Source organism: Enhydra lutris, unplaced genomic scaffold (genome assembly GCF_002288905.1).
Source record: "Enhydra lutris kenyoni isolate GAN:26980312 unplaced genomic scaffold, ASM228890v2 scaffoldscaffold44, whole genome shotgun sequence".
Lineage (NCBI taxonomy): Eukaryota > Metazoa > Chordata > Mammalia > Carnivora > Mustelidae > Enhydra > Enhydra lutris.
Window position 1 is genome coordinate 14,317,845 of NW_019154128.1, and position 13,954 is coordinate 14,331,798.

Below are 13,954 nucleotides of genomic sequence, written 5' to 3' on the forward strand. Positions count from 1 at the left end.
GAAGCAGGCTCCCTGCTGAGCAGAGAGCCCCATGCGGGACTCGATCCCAGGACCCTGGGATCATGACCTGAGCCGAAGGCAGTGGCCCAACCCACTGAGCCACCCAGGCGCCCACAAGAAATGATTCTTAATAATAACTCTCTGGGGAGAGGAAGTGCCACAGGGACTGGGTGTGCAGGAAGGTTTTCACTTTTCATTTTGTACCTGTCTCTAACATTTGAATTTTCTGCACCTGATACAGAGAATACTTTAAGATAATAACAGGGGTTACCTAGCTAGTGAGGTTATTGGTCTTGGTTTTGTTTTAACTCTTTTTACAAGCAGCAATCTTATAATTATTATCTGAAAGGGAATAAGGAAGGAGGGTAGAGAAGGAGGGAGACAGAATACAAGCAAGAAAAGAAAGTGACCCACAGAACAGGGGCCTGTCCCAGGGAGCCCCGAGGCCCCAATGTCCATAATGCTGAAACCCCAGGAACAAAGGGGAAAAAGCATGGTGATCACGTGAGGAAGAACAAAGTGTCCAAAGATACTGCTCATGAAAATGAAACTGATTTGTTCTGAGAACTAAATTTCTCACCCACTTAAAAAATATCCAAAGAATGTACTGGCCAGGGTCATTTTATTTTGTTATATTCTTCCCCTCCCACACAAATATTATAGAAGCTGGTAGGGAATGGAATGGGTAGGTAAAATGAACAACACTGTCTTGGAAGCTGACGGGACAGAACCTACGCATGTTTTACTCCCTCTCTAAAGTGTTTTGATCTCATTGATGGAGCTCCCTTTCTCCAGGCACTGCTGCCTATTCAGTGTGCTTGGCAGACTGACTGGCCAGTCCTACATTGGCACGGCCAAAGCATGTTTGCTAAAGAAACATGAGGTCATTTCTTTCAAGCAATTAGTTGCATAAGCACATGTTTGCTTTCAAAACCAGATTCTGTCATTAAAAAAATGATTAGAGCTAATAAACGAGTTCAGCAAGGTTGCAGAATATAAGGGCTGTATACAAAAATCTGTTCTCTTTCTACACACCAGCAAGGAACAATCTGAAACAAAAATTAAGAAAATAATTCAATTTACAATAGCATCAAAAATAAGAAGGGGTGCCTGGGTGGCTCAGTTGGTTAAGCATCTGCCTTTGGCTGAGATCATGATCTTGAGGTCCTAGGAATGAGCCCTGTATTGGGCTCCTTGCTTAGTGGGGAGTCTGCTTCTCCCTCTGCTCCTCCCCCTCGCTTGTGTTTTCTATTTCTCAAATAAATAAATAAATAATCTTTAAAAAAATAATAAAATACTTAGGAATAAATGTAACAAAATAAGTATAAGACTTATTTTGAAAACCACAAAACAGTTTTGGAAGAAATGAAAGAAGATCTAAGTAAATGAAAAGATATCCCATATTCATGGATTAGTAGACTCAATATTATTAAGATGGCAGTAATACTCAAAGTTATCTACAGATTCAACATAATCACTATCAAAACCCCAGCTGTCATTTTTGCAGAGGTTGATAAACCATCCTAAAATCAATATGGAAACACAAGAGACCCAGAATAGCCAAAATAATTTTGAAAAGAGGAAAGCTGGAAGACTCACACTTCCAATTTCAATACTGCAAGCTGCAGTGAACAAGAATTTGGGGTACTGGGCATCTGGGTGGCTGTCTATTAAGTGCCTGATCTGAATTTGGCTCAGGTCATGATCTCAGGGTAGTGAGAAAGAGCTCCACACTGGGCCCCATACTGAATGTGGAGCCTTCTTAAGATTCTCTCTCCCTGGATAGGGGGATGGAGTAATTGGCTGATGGGCATTAAGGGGCACATGTGATGTGATGAGCACTGGGTGTTATATGCAACTAATGAATCACTGAACACTACATCAAAAACTAATGATGTACTTTACGTTGGCTAATTGAATTTGAACAACAACAAAAAAGAAAGTTGCATTCTAAACAGAAAAAAAAAAAAATTCTATTTCCCACTCCCTCTGCCCCTCTCACCCTAGCTCGTACACACTCTCTCTCTTTCTCAAATAAATAAATAAAAAATATTTTTTTAAAAAATCAGTGGAATGGAACGGAGAATCTAGAAATAAACTCATACATCTATGGTCAATTGATTTTCAACATGAATGCCCACTCAACAGAGAAAGAATAGTCTTCTCCACAAATAGTGCTTTTCAGCAAGTGGATAGCCATGTGCAAAACAATGAAGCTGGACTCCTATCTCACACCATATAAAAAAAAAAACCAAAAACCTCAAAATAGGCCAAAAAACTAAATGCAAGAGCTAAAACTTTAAAACTTTCAGAAGGAAACATAAGGGAAAAATATTCATGACCTTGGACTAGGAAATGGTGCTTTGACACCAAAAGCACAAGCAACAATAGGAAAAAAAATAGATAAATTAGACTTTATCAAAATTAAAACTTGTGCATTAGGGGCACCCAGTGTGGAGCCTATTTAAAAGTGAAACAGCAAAACAAACAAAAAAACCCCTTGTGCATCCAAGTTCACCATCAAGACAGTGAAAAGAGAATCCAGAGAATGGGAGAAAATATTTGCAAATCACATATCTGGTAAGGGTCTAGTATCCAGAGTCTATGAAGAATTCTTACAACTCAGCAAAGGAAGAACCCAACAACCTAATCAAAAAATGGGCAAAGCACTTGAATGGATGTTTCGCCACAGAAGATAGACAAATGACCACTAAGTACATGAAGAAATGCTGAACATCCTTAGTCATTCAAGAAATGTAAACCCAAACCACAAGATACCATTTAACACCCACTAGCTTGGCTATTAAAAGATGGACAATAACAAATGTTGACAAGGGTGTGAAGAATCTGGAAGCCTTATACATTGCTGGTGGGAATGTAAAGGGATGCAGTCACTTCAGAAAATAGTTTGGCAGTCCTTCAAAAAATTAACCATACATTCACCATACAATCCAGCGATTTCACTCTTAAGTGTACACCCAAGAGAACTGAAAACATATGTCCCCATGAACCCTTGGGTGCAAATGTTTATAGTAGCATTATCTGCAATGGCCAAAAAGTGGACACAACCCAAGTGTCTGTCAATGGATGAATGGATAAATATGGTATATCCACACAGTGGAATACTACTCAGCCATGAAAACGAATGGAGTACTAATACATGCTACAAGGTTCATGAACCTTGCAAACATTATGCTAAGTGAAAAACGCCAGACACAGAAGTTTGCATACTGGGGCACCTGGGTGGCTCAGCCCGTTGGGCGTCTGCCTTTGGCTCAGGTCATGATCCTAGGGTGCTGGGACTGAGTCCCACATCAGGCTCCCTGCTCAGAGAGGAGTCTACTTCTCCCCTTCCCCCTGCCCCTCTGCACTACCACTCCCTGCTTGTTCTCTCTCTCTCAAATAAATAAAATCTTAAGGAAAAAAACCCCCAAAGGTCACATATTGTATGTGAAATGTCCAGAATAAGCAAGTTCATAGAGAACGTAGATTAGGGGTTGTCAGGGGCTAGGAGGATTGGGGGTGGGGAGCGGCCACTGATGGGTATGAGGTTTTTTCCTAGGGTGATGAAAATGTTTGGGAATTATTAGATAGTGGTGATGGTTAAGCAACTCTATGAATCATATCGAATCATCTGCTTTAGAAGGGTGAATTACATGGCGTGTGAATTACATCTAAACAACTCCAATTCTGTACCAGTCTTAATAAATATTAATAAAGCTTCACTATGCCTACAATGGCCCCCACTGTCCTCCAAGATCTGTCCCCAAACGTCCAGTTTTATCCCCAACTCTGCCCCCTTTAAGGAAGTTCTACTCTCCCCTCCTCCTTGTCTTTGTTCCCACTGATTCCTGCTTCCCTTGCATCTCTCCACACCTGAATCCTAACCCCAGGGCTACAAACCAGTGGAGCTGTATTCCATCTCCAGTTGAATCTAGCCTGCAGATGGGTTCACAGTGGGGGTTTGGGTGTTTGATCTTTTAACTGAATTAGTTACCAAGAGGAGATTTCACATGAATGTCAGTATTCTGGCTAAGGCAGACTCTGCTGGCTGCTGATTCAACGGCCACGCTCCTCTTCCTCCCTGTTAAGGGAACCGAACCCAGTCCACCTCAGTGAATGAACCATGTTATCCCACTTACCTCTGCGGGGACTGATCTGGGGTAGCTATTTGAGCAGTCAGAGCTCTGAGCCACAGGCAACAGAAGAAAGCTCTAGCTGTTTGAACAGAAAACGGTTTATTATGTGTCGGAAGCCAACTGACCATCAAGTTAATGTAGCTTAAGTGCTGGGGCCCTCCCTTGCACGGCCCCCTGTGAATGTTCTAGGTTAGAAAGGGAAGCCAAGCTACAATCAGTGGTCATTTCTACGTGAACGTTTCTGGAAAATACCTTAAAGATATCCAGGAGATGGGACCTGAACTTTCCAAGGTACAGTATTTGGTATGATTTCTCTACTCATTCTAAACAAATGTTCATTTTCATACTTAATTTTCCATATTAATGAACTGGATGATCCAGATGTTATAATTACAGACCAGGATTTTAGAGCAGCTATTATAGCTATGCTCAAAGTGATAAATGAAAGGATGCTCATATTGAATGAACAAATGAGAAATCCCAGTAGAGAAACAGAAACTGTAAAAAAAAAAAAAAAATTATACAGAACTAACTGCAAATTCCAAAACCAAAAATTCAAATATTTGAAAGGAGGCTGGAAGAGTGAGTCTCCAGGATTCTACCCCAGAGGGGTAGGATCATGAGGCTAAAAATTCTTCAAACATAGCAGGGTGTTCAAGGGCATCACACAGTCAGAAAACATGGCAAGTGTCTAGCTCTAAAGTCTGTGACCCAGTTCTGCCTAATGAGACAAAATGGAGTGTCCTGGTAAAAAGAGAGAAAAGTACGAGAAGGAGTGACCTCGTCTCCTCTACCCTTCTTTCTGCCTTGAACTGCTGTGTCAGGAGAACATGATGATACTTGGAGCTATGGCAGCCATTTTGCAACCTTCAGGAGTAGTAGTAGTGAGAAGGGAAACACAGAAGCTAAGCCAGAGCCCTGATACTGCAGATCTGCTAATATACCATAGAACCCCCCACCTCTGGATTTCTTGTCATGTGAGATAATAAACTTCTCTTAATTGGGTATTTAATTCTCTTAATTGTTGTTTATAGTAAAAGTACATCTTAACTAAAACACGGCTTCTCTTGAAAACAGAGATCTGGCAAGACCAGACTTACTAGCCTCTTAGGGTAAGACCTTTCTAGTCATAGACTTGCTTGGTCCCCACAGGCCAATGAGTTTACAATCCCTGCCTTATACATCTCTGGAGAGATGAATCAATTGTATTCTCTCCTACAAAGCCCTCCCTGTCTCCAGCCTCCCTGCACCCTCAACCCCACCTGGCTAGAAGTAATCTTCCTCTCCTTGGAATTCCCATAGTTTTGTGGCTGTGTCCGTCTCCTGTCGTAATTGTGCGTTCCGTCCTCTCTCACTTGGCCGTCATCCTTCTGAGGGCGGGAACCACACCCTATTCATCCCTGAATCTCCCTCTGCCATCTAGCAAAATACCGAATACAGGACACACTCAATGCATCTTTCCTAAATAAGAAAAGTCCCTGTAGTGAAAAACGTCAGTGTTCTGAAATATCCCATTCTCCAAGCTCACCAAGGAGCTTTTAACCAGTGACTTGTGCTTCTTCTCAAACTAGGACAATAGTATCCACCTTACCCCAAAACTTCAGTGACCCCTGGACCTGAACTCTGTTCAGCCCTCAGCCCTGGTGACCCGGAGTACACCTGTAACAGTCCACTCTGAAGCCTCGGCCTGCCTCAGCAATCCCTTTACTTGGGAGGCATGTTGGTATACAGGTAATATTCTAAAACCTTCCCCATCCAGGAAAGGATGGAAATGTATACACATGCAAATCTCCAAAAGGCCAGGCAACCTGAAAACACATACAGCTATCATAGTCCCAATGGGAGGGAAGGCAGCTCAAGGCTCTGCCCCGGGGGGCTGTGTCCCACAGAGGATGGGGTCCTGCGGAGCACCTCAAGTTGCTAACAAATCCTGAGTAGCAGGACTTCCTTTTATATAAATCCTGGCTCTAACCTCACCTTGCACATGCTTATTGAACTTGTGGCTGATTTTTAGTTCCAGCTTTTGCTAGATTCTCTGCTGGTACCTAGTTCTTGTCTCTAAACTTGTTTTTAATTTTGGTTAAAAAAAAAAAACCAAAAAACAAAAAAACACGTAACATAAAGTTTTCCATGTTAACCGTTTGGAAGTGTGCAGCTCAGTTGTGTTAAGTACACTCCCACTGTTGGGCGGCCACCTCCGCCGTCCATCTCCAGAACTATCTCATCCTCTGTACCCATTAAACACGAACTCTCCATCCATTCTACCCTTCTGCCTCTATGAATTTGATGCCCGTAGGTATTTCCGATAAGTGGAAAGTGTTTGTCCTTTTGTGCCTGGCTTGTTCATTTACCGTAAGGTCCTCAAAGGTCATCCACGTTGTAACATGTGTCAGAATTTCCTTTTTTTTTTTTTAGAATTTCCCTTCTTCTTAACACTAAATAGTATCCCACTGCATGTGTATATCATGTTTTGTTTATTCACTCATCTTTCAGTGACATTTGGGTTACTTCCACCTTTTGGCTATCGTGACTAATGCTACTCCAAATGTGGGGGTACAAATATGTTTAAGTCCCTTCTTTCGGTTCGTTTGCAGACCTGGCCTTTGACTTTCCCCAAATCAGTCAAGATCCTGACCTTGGGGATGGAATTCTCTAGGCCAGTCTCTATTCCAGTGGGAGAGAAAGAGAAGCCTAGGCTGGGCTTGCAGGTGATGCGAGCCAGAGCTGAACCGGCTGGGAACTCGAGAGCAGGTTCCTGGTCCCTCCCGACAGAAGGCAAATAAGGGACAATGTGGCAAGAAGTAAAGAAGAGTGGGATGTCCCCTCTGCCCCTGCGGGAGGAGACACATACCACTACACAGAGGAGAAGAGCAAGACAAGGAAGGCCTCTGTTCCCAAAAGGGCAGGCATGCCGCAGAGGAGGCCCTAGACGCTCAAGAAAGGGCAGCCCAGGCTGCAGGGGCAGAGGTTATGAAAAGGATGTGGATGCCAGGACTGGTGCTATTCAGAAGACCTCAGTTGCAAGGGTCCCAGCGTACAGATCGGGGGGTAAAGGGTGTGGGATGGGGGAGCAGGAGGAGTCTGGAATGCTCTCATTTGACAGATGGGCCTCCGCTCAGCCAATTCCTGAAGTACAAGAGGCACAAAAGCAGAAATCTGAAGGGCTGGTTGGGGCGGGGCTGGGGGGGAGCTTGAGGGTGCATCACAGGTTTCTAACTCTGGCCTTCCGAGCTACGTACGTGCTTTTGCGTTTTAGTGGGAGTGTGGGCAGACTAAAGCTGTGGGGAAAGGTGGGGTCTAGATGCCTGTGAATCCCTCTCCCAGTCTGCTGTAAGCACCTTTCTGCTGGCTACATGATATTTTTTGGTGCCAAAGTGTCTAGGTTCAGGTACCAAATGAGGACAGCCTAGGAAGGTGCCGCCACTAAAGGGAAAATTGATTGCTCTATGGAGCTCTGAACATCCTTAAGTATAAAGATGACTTAAATCACCCCTTCGATGCCAGGACCAAGGTATAGACTCAAGGCTCTCATTTTCGCCCAGACCAAACTTAAGGGGCTCCTCTGATATCCTAGGAGCCAAGGGGGACTGCCAGTGGGGGCACAGCTTTTAAGGCCCTTCCCCTTTGTGACTCCAGCTCAAGGAGCTTCCCTGAGTTGATGCAGATGTTCCTGAAATACCCCTCCCCCGCGCCCCCCAGCTGCAAGCAAACTGGGACTCTCAGGAAGAACCCAGAGGCAAGCTGTCCCCTTAAATCCAGAAAACACAACTTCCAGACTGTTCTAGGATCCCAAGAGTCTGTGAGGTCAGCCTGGACTTGGCCACAGTGACATGGATCTGAAGCCAGATCAAGGTGCCAAGGAGCCTGTTGGCTCAGCTTTTTACTAATGCTGGAGCCAGAGCCAAAGATGGCCTGATGTCTCCGTGTCGTGGTGACGCAAAGTCCCCACCAGCACCTCTCCTGCATGCTGGGCTCCACGGCTGCTGAGAGCTGTGTACTACGCAGGCTCTCGGGCTTGGGTTACTCAGCACTCAAGTCTCCACCCTGCTCCCTAGTACTGACCAGACTGTTGGAAGAGCCCATCCACGCTGAGATCCCATAGGAGACTGAAGGCTCCCAAAGAAGTTTCTGGAGGCCATGTCAACAGCTAGGAGAAAAACAAAAACAAAAATGCCATTTAGGTTAGCTGGTATAATAGCAGTATGGTATAATGGTAGTAAACCTTTACTACTCCATATTAAATAAATCCCATTTAACCCTCACAAGTCCACGTGGTAGAAGGATCTTGCCATTACTGACATATTACAGGTGAGGAAATCACACTCAGAGGGCTCAAGCAGCTTCCTAGGGACACCTAGCCAGTAAGGAGCAAAGCCAGGATTCAATCCCAGGCCTCTGTGACTTGAAATCTCCTACTCTGTCCACCTCCCTGCGTGAGAGTTTTCGTCTTTCTACCCCTCATGCCCTGTGGCCACAGCCATGGCCCTCCACGGCAGTTACCAGTGTGAGGAAGAGACACAGCTCGAAAGCAGGAAGTACACTCAGCTGGACAATGACAAGCCAGCTACTGTCCATGATCCTTACATCATTTCCAGGTCACTGCCTTAACTTAAAATCATCTTAGGCCATGCTCTGGGAAGGAGTTGGTACTGAGTACCAACCCTCAAATAACCTGGTGTCGGGGGGCAGGTCACCAATCTGACTCACTGGGATCTGACTCATCTGAATGCTCCTTGAGTCTGAGGGTCATCAAGTGAGGATTTGGAATGTGGAGAGAACATGACGTGGAGATGAACAACGGGACAGCACCCTACCCCCAAAAAGCCATCCAGCCTGGGGACACACCGATGAGGCCAGGCCTTAGAGATGGGGCAGCGCCTTGGCGGCCCTGTTCCTGCCGCGGTCAGCCATGCTGCATATTATACCATCCTTCTGAGAGTGCAAAGCAAAGCCTGCTGTGGGGGACACTCTGGGCACATCCCCTCTTCAGGCCTGAAGCTCTCATCTCCGGGGGCTTGGGTTGTTGCTTGATGAGAGCCCTGAGCCAAGTCCCTCTCTGGGCAATGGCCTTGCAGTAAGGGAGCCTCACTCGAGGTCACGCTCCCTTTCCAAGTGCAGCCTTAGTCTGCTATCTGGCCCCATTGGTACTGGAATCCAAAGGCCTGGACCCCTTGCCTCAAATGGAGCAACTCTAAAGTCGCCCCATTTCCAGAGCATCTGCAGAACTGGCTGTAGCCTGTTGAATTTGCCCTGCCATTTGGCTTTCCCTTCTCCCAGCGGCTCTCCCTCTGCAGGAGGTGTGGCTTATGGGAACCCTCCCCGGGGAACCTCAGGGAAACCACATACATCTCAGAGTCATTGTCTCAAGGATCTGGGCCTATGATAACCAGAACTCTGCTTTCCTCTTCTTCTCATAGCTTCTTGTAACTTCTACGTATCTACCCTTTCCCAACAAGAATATATATTCACTGACAGCATATGCTACCTGCTTCTGTTCACCTTCCCCAGCAAGGCTCACCTTGCTCCAGGTATATACTAGGGCTTCAGTGACCGGCTTAGGAATTCGTGAGTACTAAGGCCAAAGCCTATTCACCCAGTGGCCACCACACACTCCACTAGGAGGAGGGAAGGTGGTGGGGAGCAGGATTTAATCTCCATGGGAACACAGGATATCCTTCTCCAAAAAATAGTTGAATGAGTAGGGTTGGAGATATCTGCCTAGCTCACCCATCCTCTAGCTCCCAGATCAACCCCAGGCACATATATGAGCCCTCAGCAGCCCCACACCTAGCTGCGTTTGCTTGGACTGGGGAAGGGAATTGTCACTAAACCTTTATTGGGTCAACAAGACTCCTTCCTGGGAATTAACTTGGCCACGGAGCCTGGCAAATAGAGAGAAACTGAAGCCCGTCTTGGGACCCTAAACCTTCCCCATTGTGGTTCCAGCTTTTCCTGAAGCCCAGCCATATCCCTACCCCTGGATTCCAGGAACCACCCCTGCACCTTTAGGAGAATCCCACCAACAGCTTCAGGGAGCCCCTGAGGATTTCTGCCTTCTCCCAGCCATACTCCTCAGTAACAATGTGAGGTTCTGAAGTAGGCTGAGCACCATGGCCATATTCTGTGCATTTACCTGGGACACCATTTCCAAGATCTTTCTATCTATAGAGCTTACTAAGTAGCAGGAACTCAACCCGAGCCTGAGAATGAATGAATGAATGCTACTGTTTCTATAGGAAGATATGTTCCAACAGGCAAAACCTCCAAAGTGAAATAGCGGAGTCCATCCTGCTAAAGCCTGTAAGACCTCAGCTGCCCTGCTCCTCCTTCCCCTTCCGGACACGAAGCTGTTGCGCAGAGTCTTGCCCAGAAGGCTCCCAAGGCCAAGAGCACCCTTTTCACTTATCTGGCTTCAGCCATTGGGTTAGGGGGAGCTTTTGTTTCTCTTTCCTGAAGACGGAGAACCAGAGCCATTGCACTAACATCATCCCTTCCTGATGACGTCCAGGCCCTGGGCAGAACTGTGGTGGGACCCATAGGACAAGGCAGGTCACAGGAATTCCTCATTTAGTTGTCACCTGGGACTGTCAGTCCCAGTTTACAGAGTAAGAAACTGAGTCAAAGAGGGGACATTAAATAACTCATCCAGGGTCACAGGGTAGAACAGGGCAGAGCTGGAACTCACACCTAGTGTCCCTCTGGCCTTGGGGCTGGGTGCTCTGTTCTACGGGCCCCCTGCTGAGGTGACCGAGTTGGGAGAAGAGCTGGGCAGGGCTTACCCACTCCTCCCCGGGAGGACTGACAGGGAAGGCACTTCATGCAGTGTCAGGGTCACACAAGGACCCTCTGTGGGCCACATCTCAGATGGGCTCTTTGTGCCTCCCAATGCCTGATTGTGCATTTGGCCATATACTGTGCAAGGAACAGAGAGAAACTGCACTGACTAGGGGTAGAGAAGAATGGCAGCACTGTTCCCTGTTCCCGTCTGCCTGTCCCATTGGGCCTGGGGGAGGGCAGCAGCCACACTCTTGGGCCCCAGGAGCTGAGGGTGTCTTTTTCCTCTGGGGCAGGGAGGGGCATGATGGGAAGGATCCCAGAAGGGAGAGGAGAGAGTAGGAGGGCCTTTTCTGGAAGGCAGCCAGCCAGTCCACCCAGGCTGGGGAGTTCCTAGAACAACCCACCCTGCATGGTGGCTCTAATTTACAGCTGGGGTCCAGGCCCCAACTGGCAGGAAGACACCAGCTGGAACTTGTGACCTGCCCGTCCCCAGGCAGGGATGGCTCTGGGTAGGGGCCAAGGCCAGCATCCTCACATGTTGCAGATGACAGCAGGTGGTCCTGTCCCTGGACTATTCCTGCCGGTTTCTGTCTTTCTCAGGGTGGAGGTTTTAAGCCCTGGGCACGTTACCCCAAGGCAAAATGTTTCAGCAGACAGAGGAGGAGAAAGGGGAAGACACAGAGTAGCTGTTCTAGACTTTTCCAGGGGTCCTACAACTCCACTGAGAGGGGCAAATGCTCAAACACCTGCGCACACACCCAGCTGTGAACGCACAAGGGCCCTCACCCTTCTAAGGGTGCTGCAGGGCCCGGACCTGGGACTTGGGAGGGGCGAGGAGCAGCCTGGACACAATGGAAGCTCCTGTTGAGTAACCAGGAGTCACAGAGGGCTCTGGGGGTTACAGGCGATACCTGGTGAGGCCCAGGCTCTGGTGGTGAGTGGAGTGAGACCACGGGCTGGTCCCTGGACTCTGTGATGATGGGGGGCATCCCCAGGCTGCCTCCCTCGCACCTCTTGCCCCCGCTGGGACACACCCAGCAGCACCCAAGGCCAGAAGAGGGACGTGCCCATCCCCCCCCACCCCACCCACTCCTGCCCAGGCTCTTCGGCCAGCGTGCTCCCGCCACCTAGTGGCAGGTCTGTGCTCCTCACCTGGAAGAGCCATCGGAGCAGGGCCACTGGGCAGTCGGGGGTGTGCAAGTAGAGGTTGCTCAGGAAGCCCATGTGCAGGAAGGAGAGCTGCTGGGCGGGCGGGCAGCTGCAGAGGCAGAGGAGTAAGGTAAGGGTAGGTGGGAGGCCCTCCATGCAGGCGGCCTGGCAGCCTTTCCTCAACACGCCTGTCTCAGGAAGCCATGGGGGCCGGGGGCTGTGGGGGTCCCATATTGCATCCTCACCGGACCCAGAATCACGGCAGCAACTGCTAGGGACACAAACGCTTTGAGCTCCGATGCCAGGAGCTGTCAGAAGGAAAAACCACCCACACCCATGCCATCACCCGAGTCATTTGACCTCCCTGAACAGGGCTCAGTGTTTGAAGCACACGACGGGAAGGGACTTTTTGTCCTTTTCCCTGTGGGGGAGGGGGAAAGGAAGGTATTTACTGAAGTTGCAGAAAGGACCCCTGTGGAGGTGAGGAGGGAACCCAGGAGTCACAGCCCTTAGCCCAGGGCCCTGGGCGGCCCCCGGGCAGGCAGAATTACCAGCGGGGCCCACATGGGGCCGGCGTCTGAGCTCTGGTTACACAGAGCATTTCTGCCCCATCTTGTGTTTTTCCGAAACAAAGGACACCTGAGAAGATGGGAAAATAACAGAAAGGGGCCCAAGACAGAGCCATCCGGGGAAGGAAAGAACAAACAAGGGTGCCATGGAGGGTTCTTCAGAAACCACGGGAGGGGCAGAGTCAAGAGGAGATGGTGGCACTAAGACTCGCCTCCCACCTGTGCTCCTACCCTGTGCTTTCCTTCACCACAGGACCCTGCTGGGCCTCTCCCTGCTCCCGGGAGCTCCCAGGCTCAAAGGGCCGGTGTGGAGAGGAGCCTAGCTTTGAGTACTCTTGCCGCCCCACAGGCTGTCTGGGCAGAAAGGATCCCACAGCCCCGTAAAAGGAGCTGAAGTATTTCATGTGGTCATAGGGCCTTTGGTGGAAGGTGTTTCAGAAGTCACTTCAGAAGGGCTGGCTGGACTGCGTCACCCTTCCTGGTGACCCCCAGGGAGGCTGGGTTTGGGGCAGGCTTCTTCTCCTCTGCTCTCTTGTTCTACATGATGTCTCTAAGGCAATGAACAGGGATTCTAGGAAATGAAAAAAGGAATTTCAGGTCTGTCCTCCTTTTTTTCATGGCCAAATGCACGCAAAGAACATTTCAGACAGCATTTAAAGTCATGACTCTAGATAGAAATTTCTTCAGTTGGCCCAGCTTCTTCTTCTCCTTTTTAAAAAGGACACATTTTAATCTGCCAGGAACAGAATGCTCCAAAACAAAGATTCTCCTCTGAGCCAAGTTGCTGTCTCCTTGAGTATGTCCAGGCAATTTACAAATTGTATATTTTTTTTTCCAAATTATTTAAGTTCAGAGGAGAAAGCGGCTTTGTTCCTAGGTCTGTGAAGCTGACCACTCTCAAACAGACCTTTATTTGTACATACGAACACGTGTGCACCCCAGGGCTGCTGGCATGCTCTGCTCTAATTCACGTGCTCTGTCATACAGACACTTTCAGGGGCCGACCCTGCAATGCATGCACGGTTCAAGCCCTGCACCCCGAGTGCAGACAATACCCCAGCAGACAATGCCTAGAAGACCTCACAGATTGGCAGGTCTTGGCTGGAGGCCACGTGGCAAGGAGGCTGGTGCCCCAGGGACTCTAAGGAGACTCTGGCTCTGGCATTCTGCTCAGGGGGGCACCCCTCTAGTTTCTCAGTAGGAGAACTGATTGTACAAGCCCCTATTGGCTCAGATCAACACATTTCCAACTGCTGCTCCGAGGGAGAGATACCCTTCGGTTTGCAATGTCTCCTTTGGGCTATGCCAGCCTCGCAGCAC

The 13,954-nt window shown here is 48.3% G+C and overlaps 1 protein-coding gene across 1 annotated transcript in view; it reads right to left on the reverse strand.

The window, feature by feature from the left end:
* LOC111155857 (family with sequence similarity 178 member B) overlaps positions 1–13,954 on the reverse strand; it is an 86,787-nt gene that overhangs the window by 59,336 nt on the left and 13,497 nt on the right. Inside the window, exons 6-7 of the mRNA XM_022516275.1 lie at positions 12,069–12,174; positions 8,202–8,286 (exon numbers count right to left, since the gene is read on the reverse strand). Coding sequence (XP_022371983.1) covers positions 8,202–8,286; positions 12,069–12,174 — 191 coding nt within the window. The remainder of the gene's footprint in view (positions 1–8,201; positions 8,287–12,068; positions 12,175–13,954) is intronic.